The 22588-nt window shown below is 37.7% G+C and overlaps 1 protein-coding gene across 1 annotated transcript; it reads right to left on the minus strand.

Moving 5' to 3' along the window:
- Window positions 1-378: 378 nt before the first annotated feature.
- On the minus strand, window positions 379-20937 carry ak5l (adenylate kinase 5, like). The gene is made up of 8 exons (XM_067440008.1): window positions 20668-20937; window positions 12094-12280; window positions 6613-6786; window positions 6285-6457; window positions 5655-5768; window positions 1203-1394; window positions 946-1032; window positions 379-846 (listed from the first exon to the last, which is right to left on the minus strand). The coding sequence occupies exons 1-8, from the start codon at window positions 20725-20727 to the stop codon at window positions 826-828; spliced, it is 1008 nt and encodes a 335-aa protein (XP_067296109.1). The 5' UTR covers window positions 20728-20937; the 3' UTR covers window positions 379-825.
- Between the last annotated feature and the right edge of the window lie 1651 nt (window positions 20938-22588).

The following is a 22588-nucleotide window of genomic DNA, read 5'->3' on the forward strand; positions in this document are numbered from 1 at the left end:
AAGTGTGCCATCTAGTGGCTAATTTTATTTATTTTTATTTGGCCAGAAAATGTCCATCTACAAAGCAAAGTGAGTGTAGCGATATTATTGCTATTAAATGATACTTAAGTCTAGTACTTGTTATTCCACTGCCTCATCTTTCAATTTTATACTCTTCAGTATTTAAAGTAACAGCGTTTTGGCCCTTGGTCAACGTCTGTCAGCAAGGTTAGAAAGTCTTAGGTCCCACTGTGAGAAAGTGGCACAGCTGGATTGAACATCTATTAATGAGAACACAGCCTGAGGACACATCTGTAGCATCTCTTCTTTCTTTTTTTTCTCTCTGTCCAATGTGTTCATATACTGTGTAGTAAGATAGAACTCACAGCAGAAACAATGTATTAATCAGTAGACATTTAATCTATTTTAATGTTTGTTTTAGGAATAGGTGAGGTAATATGTTTAAAACAGTTGATATTGTTGTATTTGACATTGATTTTGTATTATATTTTGGTGCATTTTTTACTACTCACATTATTTCTGGCATGACCTTTAAATATACATTAAAAATATCAGGTCAAAACAACATTACAATTCTAAGTAAAAATAAAAATAAAAGGTTCTGCTCTAGCATTCTTATTAAAGTTGTACAGAGAAAATTCACAGTGAAATACAAATAGAGGGAACATAAGAAGCGTAAGTGTCCCTTTTCACTGATCCTCGACTTTGACCCTCGGATTTTATTAATGAAAAATAGTGAAAAAGGAACATTTGGATGGGCTGGTTTAAAAATTACATTTAGGACTTAATGGGTGCAGCTGGGGGTTTGGATGTGTAGACGTCCCTCTAAAGATCCTCAGTACTGCTCTGTAAGGAGAAAATAACTTTTATTAAGTATGAAGCAAAAAAAAATAAAAAAAATAACACAAATTATAGAATATATTGTAACTTTTATTCAAAACCTACTGCATTTGTGTCACAATGGAACAATCTTTCCTCTACAATGACACAAATATCTGTGAAAATATCGTCTTCTTCTCGATCCGCATCGACCTGACCAAGCAGAAGGAGACAGAATTGTTTCACAGCATAAAACTGGAGTTTATCAATATTATTATTATTATTATTATTATCATACCAGCTGCTGTGATCATAACAGCATGTGCTGTCAAAAACAACTGAATTCAACATTTAACAAAAATAAGCAATAAACACCATCTTACCCTTACAATAAGTCCTCTCTCCTGGTAGTACTTGGCTATGAGTGTGATATTGAGTTTGAAAGTATCTAGTCTCTTCTCAATCGCGTGAGTATTGTCGTCGGGACGGCCCTGCTGGGACGCTCTTTTCTCTAAACGTTGTCGGAGTTGCTTATTAGAGCAGGCAAGCAAGATCACCAAGTCAGGAGAGCCAATCTGAGGAACCATAAGTGTCATTTACTGTACATCATTGCCAAAACATACTAAAAGCCAATTCACACAAGGATGATACCAATAAAGATATAGTTCTAAAAATATTTCTCAATATTAAAGAATAGCAGAGTTCACACCCCTGCTTTAATGATAACGATACAAAGAAAGTATAGAGTTAGAACCCCTTTGAGAACGATTTTATCCAGCTGATGACTGATAAAAACATTGACACATAGAATAAACAGAACAATATCGTCAGCTGGTGTGGATGGACCTTTAGGCATGCATTTTGTAGATTATTTACTGTATAGAAAAGGGCTGTCCAATCCTGCTCCTGGGGGGGCCACTGTCCTGCAGAGTTTAGCTCCAACCCTAATGAAACACACACCTGAACCAGCCAATCAAGGTCTCATTAGAAACATTCAGGCCGATGTATTGAGACAAGTTGGAGCAAAACTCTGCAGGACAGTGGCTCTTCAGCCTAGGATACACTGCACAATTTTAGCAATACAATCATTACAAATCACACTAGATCTATTAAATGTATGTGACTGTACAAAGACGACAACTGACTCGTATGGCTATGATGCACGTTTCTATTGAATAATAAAACATCATAATGATGCCTTAAAGGGGTCATATATGGTACATGCAATTTTAAAAGTTGATTGTACGGAAATGTGTGTTGGGAGTTAGCCAGACAAGCCAGACACACATCAAGATGTTTGGTCTGGAAACTCACCATTGACAGGGCTCAATCCGAGGGGCGGGAATAAACGGCTGTCAAACTCCCTCTGCAAGCAATTGGATAGCGCTACAACCAACCAGAGCAACGAATGTGAAGCGGAGCTAGTTGATAGATTAAACTTTCGCCTTATCCGGTCGGCAAAACCCCGAACACATCCTCCATTTATAAGAATGACTTCAGTGCCGTTCTTTGTTCTTTTCTCAGAGAAAAGCTTAATTCCAAGTCTTCTACAGTCGCGGTCAAAGCTGATTCGAAAGACCGCCGTTCGCCAGCTTCTTTGTTTACTAGTAGCACGCAAGCGCAACTCTGCCGTCATTATGTTAAGCCCTGCCTACCGACTCTATACACAATGTAATTGGCCTGACCAGATTTAAGTTTTAACAGCTCAGAAGGTATTGAGAGTTGCTAGACAATACTCACGGCAGATTAGATTTGCTGCCGCTAGGGTGCGTCTAGATTTCTAGGCTAGTTGGCAGTGCCTGTACACAACCATCCTATAATGATACAAATCCATCCTGCATTTTTTTAAATCTCCTTATATGTTTTGCCCTGTTTCAATTCAAGTTGTTCAGTCAGACGCACCTCCCATGACTGTTATAATGTAATAACGAACATAGCAGTCATTTTGATGATCCAAAATCTGAACTGCTGAAGATGCAGTGGCTGAGTTTTGTTTTCAATGGGAATATTCCCCCCCGGCAATGCTTTCATGTTTGTGCCACGCAAATCATTTCTCACCAGACTGCGGTATAACCGAGGGTCAGTAAAAGGCAGGTTTTATTAAGAAGCTGCCCCTGAAAAAAAGATTGGTACCAGCTATTTGTGTTCCTGCTGCCCCTCCAGAAGAAGTGAGTTTAGTTGGAAACGCTTGCATGCTTCACGATGAATGCGGCTAAAGTTTACAGGGCAAGTTAATTTACGGCATGCTTTCTATGTATGACATTCTCAATATAATTCATAATCCCATGTTTATAATGAACAACGTGTTATGGTTATTGTGTTGTTACCACCTGTGTACGATGGTGATAAAGTTACACTAGGCTTACTTTTGTAGATGGTTTATAATGGTGTCTGTTGAAACATTGCTGTGGTGACCTAATGTCAATGCTTTAGCCCTGACATTTGTACCTAACACTGCATAGATAACGTTATGCATCACTGACAAGCCTGCATTTATGATAAAACATTTTTCATGATCATTAGCTGTAACATCATATCTTACTACGTTAATGTTACCCTGCCAATACAAAGATCAAAGTGACATTACGTTAACCAACCATTCAGAAAAATCCAGCTCGCAGGCCGTCATCTTGTTGCGGGTTCAAATTGATATGATGTGTCCTCAGAGACTCCTGTTGCTGTTCTTTCTCCAAAATGCAGGTCCTTCTCAAAAAATTAGCATATGCGATAAAAGTTCATTATTTCCATAATGCACTGATAAAAATTAAACTTTCATATATTTTAGATTCATTGCACACCAACTGAAATATTTCAGGTCTTTTATTGTTTTGATATAGATGATTTTGGCAAACAGCTCATGAAAACCCAAAATTCCTATATCAAAAAATTAGCATATCATGAAAAGTTTCTCTAAACGAGCTATTAACCTAATCATCTGAATCAACTAATTAACTCTAAACACCTGCAAAAGATTCCTGAGGCTTTTAAAAACTCCCAGCCTAGTTCATTACTCAAAATCGCAGTCATGGGTAAGACTGTCGACCCGACCGTGTCCAGAAGGCCATCATTGACACCCTCAAGCGAGAGGGTAAGACACAGAAAGAAATTTCTGAACGAATAGGCTGTTCCCAGAGTGCTGTATCAAGGCACCTCAGTGGGAAGTCTGTGGGAAGGAAAAAGTGTGGTAAAAAACGCTGCACAACGAGAAGAGGTGACCGGACCCTGAGGAAGATTGTGGAGAAGGACCGATTCTAGACCTTGGGGGACCTGCGGAAGCAGTGGACTGAGTCTGGAGTAGAAACATCAAGAGCCACCGTGCACAGGCGTGTGCAGGAAATGGGCTACAGGTGCTGCATTCCACAGGTCAAGCCACTTTTGGGCTACAGAGAAGCAGCACTGGACTGTTGCTCAGTGGTCCAAAGTACTTTTTTCGGATGAAAGCATATTTTGCATGTCATTTGGAAATCAAGGTGCCATAGTCTGGAGGAAGACTGGGCAGAAGGAAATGCCAAAATGCCTGAAGTCCAGTGTCAAGTACCCACAGTCAGTGATGAGCTGGGGTGCCATGTCAGCTGCTGGTGTTGGTCCACTGTGTTTTATCAAGGGCAGGGTCCAATGCAGCTAGATATCAGGAGATTTTGGAGCACTTCATGCTTCCATCTGCTGAAAAGCTTTATGGAGATGAAGATTTGGTTTTTCAGCACGACCTGGCACCTGCTCTCAGTGCCAAAACCACTGGTAAATGGTTTACTGCCCATGGTATTACTGTGCTCAATTGGCCAGCCAACTCTCCTGACCTGAACCCCATAGAGAATCTGTGGGATATTGTGAAGAGAAAGTTGAGAGACGCAAGACCCAACACTCTGGATGAGTTTAAGGCCGCTATCGAAGCATCCTGGGCCTCCATAACACCTCAGCAGTGCCACAGGCTGATCGCCTCCATGCCACGCCGCATTGAAGCAGTCATTTCTGCAAAAGGATTCCCGACCAAGTATTGAGTGCATAACTGAACATAATTATTTGAAGGTTGACTTTTTTTGTATTAAAAACACTTTTCTTTTATTGGTCGGATGAAATATGCAATTTTTATGAGATTTTGGGTTTTCATGAGCTGTATGCCAAAATCATCAGTATTAAAACAATAATAGACCTGAAATATTTAAGTTGGTGTGCAATGAATCTAAAATATATGCAAGTTAAATTTTTATCATTACATTATGGAAAATAATGAACTTTTATTATATATGCTAATTTTTTGAGAAGGACCTGTATACCGCAACTGTTGTCAAAGCAACTCTCCATATGTGTGTGTCAAAATGACCAAAAGAACAGAGGGGCGGGGTGAGCAAAGCTCATTATCATTTAAAGTCATATGCACTGATATGACTTGCTGAAAACAGAGCTGTTTTTGACCAGGTCAAATTAATGTTTTCTTACAATACTAAGGAGATTTTTTTATTAAAACATATTACAAACTTTTAATTTAGACACTAAAGAATCATATTAACTTGTACAAAAATGGCATTACAGTATATGACCCCTTTAAGTTTTAGCGTCATGACATGTTTATTTCACGTCGCATTTTGGCAAACACACTGTGCGATGTTCATGCTGAATTTCTGACACTGTCGGAAAATTATTGTAGGGTATCTTTGGTCTCAAGACTGTGACAACAGCCATCTTCGAACCTCTCTCATTATCTCATACAACACCGATTAAGAGCCACAATCACAGAAATCACCACGATTGTTTCACAAAGGCTATCATTCGTCTGGGACAGCTGAAAGTCATGTCCCATGTCCCTCTATTGTAGACCATCAGAAGGAATATCTGACCTGCTCCTCAAAGGTGAAGGCCTGGGAGATCTCTCTGGGGAATCCATCCACAATGAATCCCTTAGCATCCTGCTTCTTGATAAACTGTTGTTTCAGCTCTTCAATAGTTGTCTCCTAAAGGATATCACGTCAGAACAAAACGAAGGTGACCTTCTTGATGTAATATAGTAACTGGTACTCTCTCCAAAAGTTTGAGATGTTTTTTGATCAGCAAAACAGTAATATTGTGAAATATTATTACAATTTAAAAATAAACTTTATATTTAAATATATTTTATCATGTAATATATTCATGTGATGGCAAAGCTGAATGTTCAGCAGCCATCAGTGAAACAGGATTCTTCAGAAATTATTCTAATATGCTGATTTGGTGAAGAAAGAAACATTTATTACTAATTTTAATGTTGAAAACCTTTGTGCTGCATACATTTTTTTTAAAGGAAATTGTGATGCATTTATTTGAAATAGATATATTTTGTAACATTATAAATACCTTTCTCTCACTTTGCTGAGTAAAAGTTTTTTTTTTTTTTTTTGACCCTCATTTTTTGAATGGAAGTTTATGTAAAAATCAACATTGACAATCGAGCAGGTGTAAATACTGCAAAAATTAACATCAAAGTTCCAAACCTGAGGTGCCAGTTCTCCATTGGCAATGATCTGAGCAATCAGCTCCCATTTCTTGTCACTGGGAGCATGATGCAGTAACTGGTTTCTTAAAATTTCCCCCACGGACACATGCTCGAAATCATAGCGTTGTGCAAGTTTAGCTGTCTGAGTGCCCTTCCCACTGCCAGGTCCACCTGGAAAATATTATAGCAAATACCTCTTTGCATCATGGAAAATTATATTATAGGTATACTGAATTTTATTTAATACAGCTTAAAGAGTTTTAGAAAAAGTAGAATTCAGAAAAAAGATGACTGAAAATGACCAGCTGACAGTGATGACCACTCACCTATGATGAATATGATGTGAGGCCGTGGTTTAGATGGGTCAAAGACGTCATACTCCTGTATGAGCCCTGAGGACTCTGTCATATCTGAGTCACTTTCTATGGAGAACTGGGCTTGAATTGGTGGCAGTCTATCATATCGACGATAGGGCCCGGCGCCAGGACCAGGACCACCATCTGTGGAATAAAACAGATTACATTAATCGGTTAATGTAATCATTCTTAAGGCTAATTCACACCGCACAGACAGACGGCAGTAGACACTTTGTCGGGTTTTGTCGGATCAGTGTTACTCCTTTCGGAGTCTGTCACCTCTCATTTTCTCTTCTTCTTATTTTCGGGTCCTGGAATGACCTACTGTAATCTGGTGACTGTCATCGTTGATGTCCACTATGAATTAGCCTTTAATTCACTCATTTGATAAGAGGCCACACAATAGCTGTGTCTCATTTCAGAAGGCTGCGTCCTCCGGAGGTCGCATTTGAAGGGTGCATACGTCATAAGGCCGTCTCATTTAAAAAAGTGAGTAGGACTCTCCAAATGCGACCTTCGAATGCGTCCTTCTTTCACAGGAATTCGGAGTGTGCATGAGGTGTAGCCTTCACGGCTGGAGATAACCCATAATTCTTTGCGTCGCCGTTAACAACTGTCATATTTTATATTATATGAAAAAACGGCACCACTGCCAGATATGCATGCGAGCGTAGGTGTGGTGTTTAAAATGTAAGTTCAAGCTTGTTTTTAATTTTAAGCTCTATTACCTCAAACATATGATTGTGGTTAACAGGATTACAACGCTTTAGTGCTTTTTAAACGCTTAGAACAGTACATTGCTGTCAAGACAAGAAACATTTCATAGTAATTTTCAAGTTATAAATAATTTTCATTCATATTACTGGCGTGAGAGCTCAACGAGGCTGATTTGTTGGCATAGCAACGTGACACTTCCTGCCTGTGTGTCCTACAAAGGACGTCTCGTTTAATTCTGATTGAGGACACTTCGTATACTGCATCCTACACAGGACGTGTCCTCCGTAGGGTGCAGCCTTCGAAATTTAATGAAATGAGACACAGCTAATATGTTTTTAGACTTTCAGAAGGTAGTCTGTATATCTCCATGGTTACTGATTGGTTTAGTTATGTTCAGGTGTGTTTAGTTAATTAGCCCCTCTTGTTTGTTATTCCAGTGTGACAGTCTGTTCATTGTCAGTTCAATGTTACGCTATGGGTGGTTTCTCTGCTTGTGTGTCTTGTTTTCTGAAGTTCTTTGTAAATTAAAAGTAAAAACTGCTGCACTTAGAACTTGCATTCATTATTGCAACCAACGGGGACAACTACTACTCTGACAAAATGTTAATGAAGAGATCATAAAACTAATCCAAATGAGTGGTTGATTCCAAATTTTCTGAAGAGACACAATCTCTTTATATGATAACCAGATTAATATTAGCCTTTTATTCATATATAAACATTCATCAACTAAAACATCCGCTGTGGTAAACACAAGCTTAACCATGATCACCTTTTTTTGTGCGAGAAACAATGATGTTCATCCAGAACCAATGAGGTTTGTTCTCATGTTATACAGCACGTTTAAGGTTATGCAAGAACAAATAAGGTTTGTTCTGGTGTTACGCAGCTTAAGCTTCCACAAGAACCAATGAGGTTTGTTCTCTTGTTATGCAGCACGTTTGAGCTTCCACAAGAACCAATGAGGTTTGTTCTCGTATTACATTTAAATGGTAAATGGCCTGCATTTATATAGTGCTTTCAACAGACCCTATGGCCATCCAAAGCGCTTTACATATCGCCTCACATTCACCCAGTGACAGCAATGTCAGCCATGTAAGGCACCATCCAGCTCGTCAGGAGCAGCCGGGGTTAGGTGTCTTGCTCATGGACACCTTGACACTTGGTCAGGTCGAACCAGGGATCAAACCACCAACCCTCTGGTTTGTAGACAACCTATATGAACCACTGAGCCTAATTGGTTTTCAAACTAAGCGCAAGAACCAATGTGGTTTGTTCTCATGTTACACAGCACGTTTAAGCTTCCACGAGAACCAAAAAAGGTTTGTTCTCATGTTACACAGCATGTTTGAGCTTCCACACGAACAAATGAGGATTGTTCTCTTTTTACAAAGCACGTTTGAGCTCCTGCAAGGACCAATGAGGTTTGTTCTTGTGTTACACAGCACATTTCAGCTTCCAGAAGAAACAATGAGGTTTGTTCTCTTGTTACGCAGCACGTTTAAGCTTCTCAAAGAACCAATAAGGTTTGTTCTCTTGTTATACAGCACGTTTGGGCTTCCACAAAGAACCAACAAGGTTTGTTCTCTTGTTATACAGCACGTTTGGGCTTCTACAAGAACCAATAAGGTTTGTCCTTGTGTTACACAGCACATTTGAGCTTCTGCAAGAACCAATAAGGTTTTTTTCTTGTGGTACACAGCACGTTTAAGCTTCTGAAAGAACCAATGAGGCTTGTTCTCTTGTTACGCAGCACGTTTGAGCTTCTGCATGAACCAATGAGGTTTGTTCTTGTGTTACACAGCACGTTTAAAGGATTAGTTCACCCAAAAAATTAAATGTATGTCATTAATAACTCACCCTAATGTCGTTCCACACCCGCAAGATCTCCATTCATCTTCAGAACACAGTTTAAGATATTTTATATTTTAGTCCCAGAGCATATGCAGTCTATGCACACTGTACTGTCCATGTCCAGAAAGGAAATAAAAACATCATCAAAGTAGTCCATATGTGACATCAGTTGGTTGATTAGAATCTCTTGAACCATCGAAAATACATTTTGGTCCAAAAATAACAAAAACCACGACATTATTCAGCATTGTCTTCTCTTCTGCTTTTGTTTTCAAACCTTAAATAAAGATTAAAACGGTCATGAATCAGTGAATCGATCAATGATTCAGATCTGAATCTTAATTTGAGGTTTGAAAACAAAAGCGGAAGAGAAGACTGATGGTATTTTTTTGTGTGTTTGGACCAAAATGTATTTTCGATGCTTCAAGAGATTCTAATCAAGCAACTGATGTCACATATGGACTACTTTGATGATGTTTTTATTAGCTTTCTGGACATGGACAGTACAGTGTGCATAGACTGCAAATGCTCTGGGGACTAAAATATCTTAAACTGTGTTCTGAAGATGAACGGAGGTCTTACGTGTGTGAAGCGACATCAGGGTGTGTCATTAATGACATCAATTTCATTTTTGGGTGAACTAAACCTTTATGCTTCTGCAAGAACCAATAAGATTTGTTCTCGTGTTACACAGCAAGTCTGAGCTTCCACAAGAACCAATAAGGTTTTTTCTTGTGTTACACAGCACGTTTAAGCTTCTGAAAGAACCACTGAAGTTTGTTCTCTTGTTACACAGCACGTTTCAGCTTCCATGAGAACCAATGAGGTTTGTTCTCTTTTTGTACAACACATTTGAGCTTCCACGAGAACCAATGAGGTTTGTTCTCTTGTTACGCAGCACGTTTGTGCTTCTGCACGAACCAATAAGGTTTTTTCTCGTGTTACACAGCATGTTTGAGCTTCCACAAGATCCAGTAGGGTTTGTTCTCGTGTTCACAGCACATTTGAGCTTCTGTATTAACCAATGAGGTTTGTTCTCATTTTACGCAGCATGTTTGAGCTTTCAAAAGAACCAATGAGGATTGTTCTCATGTTACACAGCACATTTGAGCTTCCACAAGAACCAAAGAGGTTTGTTATTGTGTGCTTCAGCAAGGACCAATGAGGTTCATTCTTGTGTTACATGGCACATTTGGGTTTCCACAAGAACCAATGAGGATTGTTCTCTTGTTATGTAGCCCGTTTGAGCTTCCATTAGAACAAATAATGTTTGTTCTTGTGTTTCACAGCACGTTTTAGCTTCTAAAAGAACCAATGAGGTTTGTTCGTGTTATAGCCTGGGAAAACCCAGAAAACTTCCGGCAAATTTAGATTTGCTCTATTCAAACCCATTTCTAAATCCGTCGAAATGGCGGCACCAATCAGAAACGTTGGGTCGGGCTTTACACGATGACGACAGCACAGTGACGGTGAAGGAAGCAGATTTTGTACATTACAAAGATGGATGCTGCCGTGGAACATCACTCGTTCGAATCAGCTATCGCATCTGTTCATAAATAACAACCCAAGCAAATAACAACACTCGGCTACCAGATGTGGATGAATGTTACACCGGCTACTTTGACGAGGAGGATGGGGAGTGTAATAATGTGCTAACACCACAGCAGCTCTGGATCGGGCCTTTCTGTGCTTATTTCCTCACACTAGATCTGGTAATTATGTAAAAATTGTAAATAAATAACTAGCGTATGCTCAAGTCTGAAAATGTTCTAACACATCTGAAATGACTGAATTTGAATAAAGTTTGTGAGACACAATTTTTCAAAGACTCATCAATATAATTTTATTTTCAAAATATTGCAAATCGCGTTCTAATCGCAATACAAATGCCTCACAACTGGGGCAAATGCGATCAGAGCTTGATGTTTTCTGTTCGACCGTCAATCCGAGATGAGTCAGTCTGAGATGCTATTAGGGTATCCAAATTTTGCAAAAATGTTGATGGAGTGGTGGTGGACACTATTATAAGCTATTATCATATTTATTTTACAACATCGGCAAAAGTCGTCAGAAGCCATTGCAACATCTTCCTCAAAATCACAAATAGAGAATTGCTGTCAGAGTCTCAGATGTTTCTCCTGCTCTGCAATCGTCATCTCCTTCATCGCTCTGATTGGTTTTAGGTCTATCCAATTGCGCCCAGAGGCATCTGCGTGATGTCCGTAGCTGTTCTCATGTTACGTAGCATGTTTGAGCTTCCGCAAGAACCAATGAGGTTTGTTCTCACACACCAAGCAGGTTCAGTTGAGCTTGTTTATGTCCATTGATCAATGTTTAAATGTGAATAAAAACCTAAATTTAGTCTGTTCATCATATAAAGCAATCAGGCCGCTTAAAAAAAATTGATTAAACCGCACAATTCATATGGTGAGCTTTATGATCTCTTTATGAACTTTTTGAAGCGTCAAAGTTTCAGTTGTGTAGCTGTCAATGAAGAGTACAGCACATTCTCAGATTTCATAAAAAATATCACAAAAGTCATGCATAGTGGTTTGGAACGACATGAGGGTGAGTAATTAATAGAAAACAATTGCGGGTGAACTATCCTCTAACGGCTGGCTTAGTGATAGATGATGTGATTATTTTTGTGATTTAGAGGCCAACAACAAAAAAGTACAATCAGTAATTTTCAGATATAATGCTTTTTTAAGCATAAAACTATTACAAAAATATGTATTGTTCAATGTATAATTTCAGTAAAATGAAATAACTGCTAAAAAGCTGATTAAACTAAAATGCAAACATCATTTGAAAATATATCCATCGTGTACACAACTATTTTATTTCTAAGAAAACGTGCCGTCAAATTTGCAAAATTACCAAGTTTGCAGGGGGCTTTCTTCCCCTGTGCCGGGGTGATTGGTGGTAGAGGTTTTCGATCAGGTGTAATGAAAGTGTCCCAGGCCACACATTCAGGACCGCCAAGGTCTCGTGTTTTCTGCAGGCAGCTCTCCAAGAATACCAAAGGGTCCTCGGGCCTGTGGTACATCAGTCCTGTTAACATGCTCTGTGAGATACACACAGAGTTCAAATAATTTTTGTTATATGAAATGCTTACATGTGTGTTTCACAAATATAAATATATATTTATTGTAAAGTGTACAATTTCAGATTTTCATCTTTTTTTGTGTAAATTAATTTCATCATGTCAACATTTTATACAGTATCACTGATAATTGAGGCCTTTGAGATATCAATCTCAGTTGTCTTTCCTTGCCTTTTTATCTCACAGCAGAGAAGAACATTACATTTTTTGTTTATTGGCCAAACACAGCTAAACGATTTCGAAATGGTAAGACAGAGATGGAAAAAATGAATAGCAATCTAGGGGGAGAAAATAATAATTGCAAATCGTTGTTCTATTCATCCCACACGTGTTAGCAGTTCATACTCTGGGCCATTCAGAGGGACAGGGAATGGAAAATCTGAGCTCTAAATAATCAGCTGTTTGCTTCTTTTGATGCAAATAAAACTGCTTGAGAATTTACATCTCAATCCTCACGGGTATCAAACAGCTAAAGACATTCAACCGCTGAATAAAGGAACAGTGTCCGAACAGAAACAAAAAAGGCTGCATTTGCTAAAGGTATCAGTTTAATAATAGACCACAACATATTTAAAGGGGTAGGATACCCAACAATTTTAATTCAGTCATTAATTAATTACTCACCCTCATGTTGTTCCAAACCAATACGACTTTCATTCAACTTCGGAACACACATGAAGATTTTTTTTTAATAAAATGATTTCTATTCCTCCATTGATGTCTACGCTCCTACCACTTGACGCTTCAAAAAGTTCATAGAGAGGTGTCTCTTCAGAAAATATGGACTAAAGCACTCAATTTATATAGATTAGTTCTAAGATCTCTTTATGAAATGTTTAAAGCATCAAAGTGGTAGTTGTGTATCTATCTATGGAGGGGACAGAACTAGATTACATTTTATTTAAACAAATCTTAATGTGTGTTCCGAAGAACAACACGAGGGTGAGTAAATGACAGCATAATTTTCATTTTTGGGTGAACTAACACTTTAAGGACTAATGCAGTGTTCATATGGAGAAAGAGCATTACAAACAAACTAAGCTGCACTGTTCTCCATGATGAAATTCTCCGGCCCCTGCCCAAACACCAGTTAAATTAATGAATAGAGATGCACACATTTTACAAGCTTGAACTCCCCCAAAACCACCCATAAACTGGCATACAACCATGCATCTAAAAAGTATTGGTTTTATTTGATCTGATCAGAATGTGCATTTGTTATGTAGGCTAGGGGTGAAATCAGGTTGAATGGGACACATTTCCCCATCATCTCAATGGAACAAAGTCTCTCAATCTTGAATCAAACTTGAATTTACCCCTACAATTGTGTGAGGGATTGTGTGAGAGAAAAAAGATCTGAAAGTATTGGAATGTATCCCAACATGCAACGTGTGCAAAACACATTCAAATATTTGGGAACATCAATTTGAGGTTACAGTATTAACCAATGAGCCATCATGCAGGTGAGAAGTTTATATTAGTCAAACATTTTAAATTCACATTGTCCCATGTCACAAATGCTGTATTGCCTAACTGCAGTCAACAGCTTGACGTATCTATGCTGTTAAATAAAAGTCTGTATAGACAAATGTTGTAACTTGTATGCAATTATGGCAGTGTTTGCAAGTAGTGGACAGAGGATTAACTAGCAGACTGCTTATCAATGTAATACAGTGAAGGTACAGAAAATGGTCAGATACAGAAAATGCCACAGTTGTGTGCACAGCTGGCATTTAGGCATAATAGAAAGGTCAAGGATTTGGTCAAATGTAAAAGGGTCATTATTAGTCATGTGAATTTAACTGTAAGTCACAAGTATAGCCAAACCTGTACACACACACACACACACACACACACACACACACACACACACACACACACACACACACACACACACACACACACACACACACACACACACACACACACATTTAAGAAGCATCTAACCCTGGTTGTAAGCATATATGAAAACACCATTTGACCAATTCATTCATTTGAACAGTTTTCAAATAAAAATAGACACATTTGTGAGCTTTCAAAAGTAAAGCTTTTTTTATTTTTATACTTGCAACACTATTTGCTGTCTCTCTGTTTCCTTGAGTGAGATTGATTAATCTGACCGTTATCCAGGAATCTGGCCAATGACAACTGTGTGCCTTTTTTTTCCGGTTAAGTTTGAATCTGTCTGTTGGAGAGGGCATGTGATGCTGCTCGCCATCTGCAGTATACTTCAGTCGGTCCACCCCCAGATGCACCAAGGATTCAGCAGATTACTGGCCATTTGCAGGGGGATTGCTCTTTTTTCTGCTGTTTTTGTCACTTCTTGTGCAGAATCATGGACCTTATATATAGCTAGGATTCTAAATTAAAAGACAAATGCTTGTCCACATATAACAGCATTATGGAGCCCAAGGGGGAAAGTAGAATATTGTGGGAAAACAATGTAAAACTAATTTGCAAAATACAAAAAAATAAATAAATAAATACAAAGCTAACAGCAAACAGCTGTTTAGTTTCGCCACTGGTTTCAAAGGTAAAATCATAACCTCATCATGATAGGCCTCATGTGAAGTTTTGTGACAGTCTTGTAGATGTATCAGTTTTGTATTTCTTCAGAATTAAGTTGAGAATATTTAATAAAATTTATTAATGCATTTTGATTAAACTGTTAATCAGTACACTGTACACTGTCAGAAAAAAAGGTATATTACTGTCACTGGGGCAGTACCCTGAGGCACAAAACTGAAAAGGTACTAATATGTACCTTTAAGGTATATATATATATATATATATATATATATATATATATATATATATATATATATATATATATATATATATATATATATATATATATATATATTTTTTTTTTTTTTTTTTTTTTTTTTTTACTATTGGTAAATAACATTTCAAAAGAATAATGTCAGCAACTTTCCTCTGATGACAGTTTGGTAACTCTTTAAATTATGGCCCGGAAAGTACTGCATAATTAAAGTGAATTTACAGCATAACTTTCGGTAATTATAGTGTAACTATAAAGTAAGTATATGAGAAGAATATGTACTATTGAGGGAATGAAGGGGTAACTATCAGGAAAATTAACAAATTATCTATACTGTAAGTATTTTTTAATTAAGGGGTAATTATCTGTGTAGTTACAGGGTAAGTATAGATGTGTGGCCTGTAAATTAAAGTGGCTCTTGTTCTCCTCTTGTTTCATGTATAGTTACGGGGTGAGTATAGATGTGCGGGCTGTAAATTAAAGTGGCTCTTATTTTCATCTTGTTTTATGTAGTTACAGGGTAAGTATAGATGTGCGGGCTGTAAATTAAAGTGGCTCTTGTTCTCCTCTTGTTTCTTGTAGTTACAGGGTAAGTATAGATGTGCGGGCTGTAAATTAAAGTGGCTCTTGTTCTCCTCTTGTTTCATGTATAGTTACGGTGTAAGTATGGATGTGTGGGCTGTAAATTAAAGTGGCACTTGTTCTCCTCTTGTTTCTTGTAGTTACGGGGTAAGTATAGATGTGCGGGCTGTAAATTAAAGTGGCTCTTGTTCTCCTCTTGTTTCTTGTAGTTACGGGGTAAGTATAGATGTGTGGGCTGTAAATTAAAGTGGCTCTTGTTCTCCTCTTGTTTCATGTAGTTACGGTGTAATTATGGATGTGTGGGCTGTGAATTAAAGTGGCTCTTGTTCTCCTCTTGTTTCATGTAGTTACAGGGTAAGTATAGATGTGCGGGCTGTAAATTAAAGTGGCACTTGTTCTCCTCTTGTTTCATGTAGTTACGGGGTAAGTATAGATGTGTGGGCTGTAAATTAAAGTGGCTCTTGTTCTCCTCTTGTTTATTGTAGTTACGGAGTAAGTATAGATGTGCGGGCTGTAAATTAAAGTGGCTCTTGTTCTCCTCTTGTTTCTTGTAGTTACGGGGTAAGTATAGATGTGTGGGCTGTAAATTAAAGTGGCTCTTGTTCTCCTCTTGTTTCATGTAGTTACGGTGTAAGTATGGATGTGTGGGCTGTAAATTAAAGTGGCTCTTGTTCTCCTCTTGTTTCATGTAGTTACAGGGTAAGTATAAATGTGTGGGCTGTAAATTAAAGTGGCTCTTGTTCTCCTCTTGTTTCATGTAGTTACAGGGTAAGTATAGATGTGCGGGCTGTAAATTAAAGTGGCTCTTGTTCTCCTCGTTTTATGTAGTTACAGGGTAAGTATGGATGTGCGGGCTGTAAATTAAAGTGGCTCTTGTTCTCCTCTTGTTTCATGTAGTTACAGGGTAAGTATAGATGTGCGGGCTGTAAATTAAAGTGGCTCTTGTTCTCCTCTTGTTTCTTGTAGTTACAGGGTAAGTATAGATGTGCGGGCTGTAAATTAAAGTGGCTCTTGTTCTCCTCTTGTTTCATGTATAGTTACGGTGTAAGTATGGATGTGTGGGCTGTAAATTAAAGTGGCACTTGTTCTCCTCTTGTTTCTTGTAGTAACGGGGTAAGTATAGATGTGCGGGCTGTAAATTAAAGTGGCTCTTGTTCTCCTCTTGTTTCTTGTAGTTACGGGGTAAGTATAGATGTGTGGGCTGTAAATTAAAGTGGCTCTTGTTCTCCTCTTGTTTCATGTAGTTACGGTGTAAGTATGAATGTGTGGGCTGTAAATTAAAGTGGCTCTTGTTCTCCTCTTGTTTCATGTAGTTACAGGGTAAGTATAGATGTGCGGGCTGTAAATTAAAGTGGCACTTGTTCTCCTCTTGTTTCATGTAGTTACGGGGTAAGTATAGATGTGTGGGCTGTAAATTAAAGTGGCACTTGTTCTCCTGTTGTTTCTTGTAGTTACGGGGTAAGTATAGATGTGCGGGCTGTAAATTAAAGTGGCTCTTGTTCTCCTCTTGTTTCATGTAGTTACAGGGTGAGTATAAATGTGTGGGCTGTAAATTAAAGTGGCTCTTGTTCTCCTCTTGTTTCATGTAGTTACAGGGTAAGTATAGATGTGCGGGCTGTAAATTAAAGTGGCTCTTGTTCTCCTCGTTTTATGTAGTTACAGGGTAAGTATAGATGTGCGGGCTGTAAATTAAAGTGGCTCTTGTTCTCCTCTTGTTTCATGTAGTTACAGGGTAAGTATAGATGTGCGGGCTGTAAATTAAAGTGGCTCTTGTTCTCCTCGTTTTATGTAGTTACAGGGTAAGTATAGATGTGCGGGCTGTAAATTAAAGTGGCTCTTGTTCTCCTCTTGTTTCATGTAGTTACGGGGTAAGTATAGATGTGCGGGCTGTAAATTAAAGTGGCTCTTGTTCTCCTCTTGTTTCATGTAGTTACAGGGTAAGTATAGATGTGCGGGCTGTAAATTAAAGTGGCTCTTGTTCTCCTCTTGTTTCATGTAGTTACGGGGTAAGTATAGATGTGTGGGCTGTAAATTAAAGTGGCTCTTGTTCTCCTCCTTTCATGTAGTTACGGGGTAAGTATAGATGTGCGTGCTGTAAATTAAAGTGGCTCTTGTTCTCCTCTTGTTTCATGTAGTTACAGGGTAAGTATAGATGTGTGGGCTGTAAATTAAAGTGGCTCTTGTTCTCCTCCTTTCATGTAGTTACGGGGTAAGTATAGATGTGCGTGCTGTAAATTAAAGTGGCTCTTGTTCTCCTCGTGTTTCATGTAGTTACAGGGTAAGTATAGATGTGCGGGCTGTAAATTAAAGTGGCTCTTGTTCTCCTCTTGTTTCATGTAGTTACAGGGTAAGTATAGATGTGTGGGCTGTAAATTAAAGTGGCTCTTGTTCTCCTCTTGTTTCATGTAGTTACAGGGTAAGTATAGATGTTCGGGCTGTAAATTAAAGTGGCTCTTGTTCTCCTCTTGTTTCATGTAGTTACAGGGTAAGTATAGATGTGCGGGCTGTAAATTAAAGTGGCTCTTGTTCTCCTCTTGTTTCATGTAGTTACAGGGTAAGTATAGATGTGCGGGCTGTAAATTTAAGTGGCTCTTGTTCTCCTCTTGTTTCATGTAGTTACGGGGTAAGTATAATAAAAACACAAATACAATCTGATATCACTCGGAAACCTTTATTTAAAAAATTAAGTAAAAAAAAAAAAAACTGATTTAGAACACATTCATTTCTCTTGCTTGGCTTCATCCTCCTCTTGTTCCTCTTCTTTTTCTTCCTTGCCACAGATGAATCTTAAGAAGGATCCCACATGTCTCTAGCTACACTGAAAATACAGTGCGCGCAGAAATGTCCTCACCGTTTACACGTCTTTTACCCTCATGCCTTCCGAGATGTATATGATATTTACTCAAATAGAAAATTACTTATTTGATACTAATACTACTTATTAGAAAAATACTAATACTACTTATTAGAAAAATAAATAATCTCTGCTAATTAAAACTCATTTAGGTTTCTAAGAGTTAAGGCATCAAACCGCACATACAGCAATAACTACAATAATCCATACGATCCCAATGGATGAATCAATGTCTTCTGAAGTTAAACGATAAGTGTTTGTAAGAAAAATAACAATGTATCGCATCCGACCAGCAGTCATCTGTGGACATGCGAGGGTTGATTTCACGCTTGACGTAACTTGAAGCGTGACGTGCGCGCACCAGACATGCTGTCGTTTTTTTTTTTTTCATGCTCACAACAGTATACAAACAATGACATAATATATGAAATAGCAATTAGAAACAAACAAGAATAAAATACAAGAGATATTCGTTCTCGCGTGTGTTTCAGATGAAACGTGCACGTCATGAAAGCTTGAAGCGTCTCATGCACGTGCCGGTAACAGCTGATCGGATATGAAACGATTACTAAATTATGACAGCATTTCTTGGTGTACTACTTTTTCTTTTAATAAATAATAATAATAAAAAAATTCCATCCATCAATGGAAAGAGGAACAAGAAAAGAAAAGAAAAAGAAAGGGACAAAACGGTCTCTTTCTGTCTGACGTTATCATTTTAAAAGAAAAGTTTATTTAAAAAAAAACTAATATGTGTTATAAATCTGTTTTGAATTAAGTTGTTTTTCAAATAAATATTTATGAGTGATATCAGATTGTGTATGTGTTTTGTATTGTACTTACCCCATAACTACATGAAACGAGTGGAACAAGAGCCACTTTAATTTACAGCCCGCACATTCATACACGGATAATCACCCCTTAATTAAAAAATACTTACAGTAGCTATAATTACCACTTAATTAAAAAAATACTTACAGTATATATATTTTTTTCTTTTTCTGATAGTTACCCCTTTATTTCCCCAATATTACATATTGTTTCCTTATACCTACACGTACTTACTTTATAGTTACACTATAATTACCGAAAGTTAAAGTCACTTCAATTATGCAGTACTTTCCGAGCCGTAATCGAAAGCGTTACCGGCAGTTTAAATAATAGTTTAAATATTAAGTTACCTATTTCCACCTTTCTAAATCTTCATTGCACTATCTGCCGTATCTTCATGTGTATGCGGTCACAGATGGAGGAGTGTCAGAGATGTATATCTAGAGGTATGCAGACAGTGCAGATTCACTCAAACCTGTGTGTTTACATTCCTCAAGGAGCTGCGTGTTTGGGCACATAGGATTCTTTCAGTTCTTCTCTACCCCTCGCTCTCAATTGCCCACATTTCCTTATAGTTAGTCACAAGCACATATAAAAGTATAGCTTGTTGCCTTGGAGACCGCCAAAAGTGTTGATGCTGAAACTCATGTTTACAACCTTCACTATTGTGCCCTGCCTGAACAGATGTGCCGTACAAATGGAGATAACTTACAATATTGCGTTTCCTTGTTGCAGTATCAATTGGGAGATGGAAAGCTTGACAGAAGTGAGTGCTATGATCCTCCATGGACACAGTATTTTGTATGCGACTACCTATCTCCCACACAAGCACTTGTTGACGCTGTCTGAGGAGAATCTTCCCTCTTGCTGACAAGCTCGAGACCCTCTTCTTTGCCATTACAGCACTCTACTTGAGGATCACCATAGAGACACTTTCAAGTAGGCCTGTCTAATTTACCATGTAATTGTGCATGCTAAATAGACACTGAGTTTTTGATTAATTCATGCTATCAGTTAACACATGTACAGCTTTGGTGAGGCCAGTTTTCCCAATAGATTCTTGATGGAAAGACGGTTGATAGTAAAAATAGGTAACTAACAACTATTACATCAATCATTTATCATATTCTCTGAATAACTCTGAGAAGAAGAGCTGGAAAGTGTATTATGAAGGCATATGCTCACCTTGAAAGCACATACTACATAATTAGATTTCAGATGCATATTTTTCCAGATGTTATTACTGCAATATTATTATTAGACCTTCATTTCAAGGCTTTTCCTGTGGATGATCCTTACCTCAAAAAGGTGTGGGATCTGTCGTTTGGAGAGGTAATCCTTCGCGTCGTTTGTGTTCATTCTTCTCGGTTATCCAGAACAGCGTTTGTAAGTCAGTATGCAGCTGTGTCTTGTCTATCTGCTCATCTGTTGCGTTTAACCCTCAGAGCAGCTGTGCGGTCTTGCACCATCGCCTCGTGCTGTTCTTTGCTGCTTTGACGCCGATGACCTCCGGCGATGTGTCTATTCAACAGTGTAGTCACGCTCATGAAAGCTGTGCTCAAAGTGACCCTTAGCAACGCCGCGTAGTCTCGAGTAATAGTCTAATAATCGATACCGAGTAGCCTATCTTTAACTATACCACAATACAAAAGGGATTTATCAGATGCAACAACAACTTTTTTTCTTTCGTTGTGTTTAATTTGACAACATTTTATGTCTAATTTAATTAAATAATTGAATGTATTCTAACCCTCACGGTATATATATATTTTTTTAACCAAACAATATGTTGTTGTGATATATTTATGAGAATTAGTAGGCTAAATCTTTAATTAAGTGGGGGGAAAATTACATTAAATAATCAAAGGAGTGTTTCTCTATACCAATATAAATACCAATAAATAAATAAATGAATTATCCATCTACGCATTCTCCTTTTTTTCTTCACCGTGTCTCTTTAGGGGCTCCAACCCCTCGTTCTAAACCTGTATGTTTTGTTCAAAAGAAAGAAACTCATACAGGTTTAGAACTTATGGAGCTAGAAATATGACAAAATGATCTGAATTTGAATTGTATAAATCTGAATTATTGAGAAGTATAATATAACAAAATTAAATATGATGTTGCATTTTACAGAGTTCTGAATTTGAATTTATATATATATATATATATATATATATATATATATATATATATATATTAGAGGTGGGTATAGATTATTATAGCAGTAAAGGCTACTGCCCCTTTAAGACCTAATGCAGGGATATGTGTCGTTTTTCTCGACTGTATACAGTTCACTTAAGGCATATTCACACTATGTCTGCTTGGATACTCATCAAGATGGACATGTTGACATACGTTTTGTGTAAGTTTGTTCGTTCGAGCGCAAGACTTGAAAGATAACTCAACATTTGCGCTCTGTGAGGTGTGTGCGTGCTTTGGGACGAGTGCACAGAGACAGTGTTCTCACAGCGTGTAAGTTCTCATTCGCGTCTTCTGGCTCACACACCCGGCTGATGACGGCGAAATGACTGGTCATATTCAAACATACGGCAGCACTCGCATGCATCAAGTTTCCACAGAGAGACCGTTTTGCCCACGTTTTTCTTTTATCATCGCTGTTGTAATGTATCACTGAGAAGCCAGCACATGTATCCATCGACAGAAACACACGCACACAATATATATATTCAAATTCAGAACTATGTAAAATGCTACATAATATTCAATTTTGTTAAATTACACTTGTCAATAATTCAGATTTATACAATTCAAATTCAGATAATTTTGGCATATTTCTAGCTCCATATGTGTTTAACACAACAAAGAAACTCATACAGGTTTAGAACTACTTGAGTGTGTGAAAATGATGGCAGAATATTTTGGGTGAAAGTCACAATACACTGTATTCCCCAACAGGTTGAATGAACTCAAAATATTTGATGAAACTGATTACCTCAAAATATTTATCTATGTTAAAGAATATTTTAAGCAACTTCTACTTAAAATGATACTTTTTTAATGCTCAAAATCTTTAAGGACAAGGATAAAATTAAAAAGAATAATGTGAGAAATATATGTTTTAAGTAATTACTACATTAGTCAGACAAGCTCTTTAGACTCCAAATCTTTGAGAAAATGAACAACATTAAAACAAATAATTTCAACAAACAAACATTTTAAGTAATTACTACTCTAAACTAGAAACATTATTCCCACT

Source organism: Pseudorasbora parva, chromosome 3 (genome assembly GCF_024679245.1).
Source record: "Pseudorasbora parva isolate DD20220531a chromosome 3, ASM2467924v1, whole genome shotgun sequence".
NCBI lineage: Eukaryota > Metazoa > Chordata > Actinopteri > Cypriniformes > Gobionidae > Pseudorasbora > Pseudorasbora parva.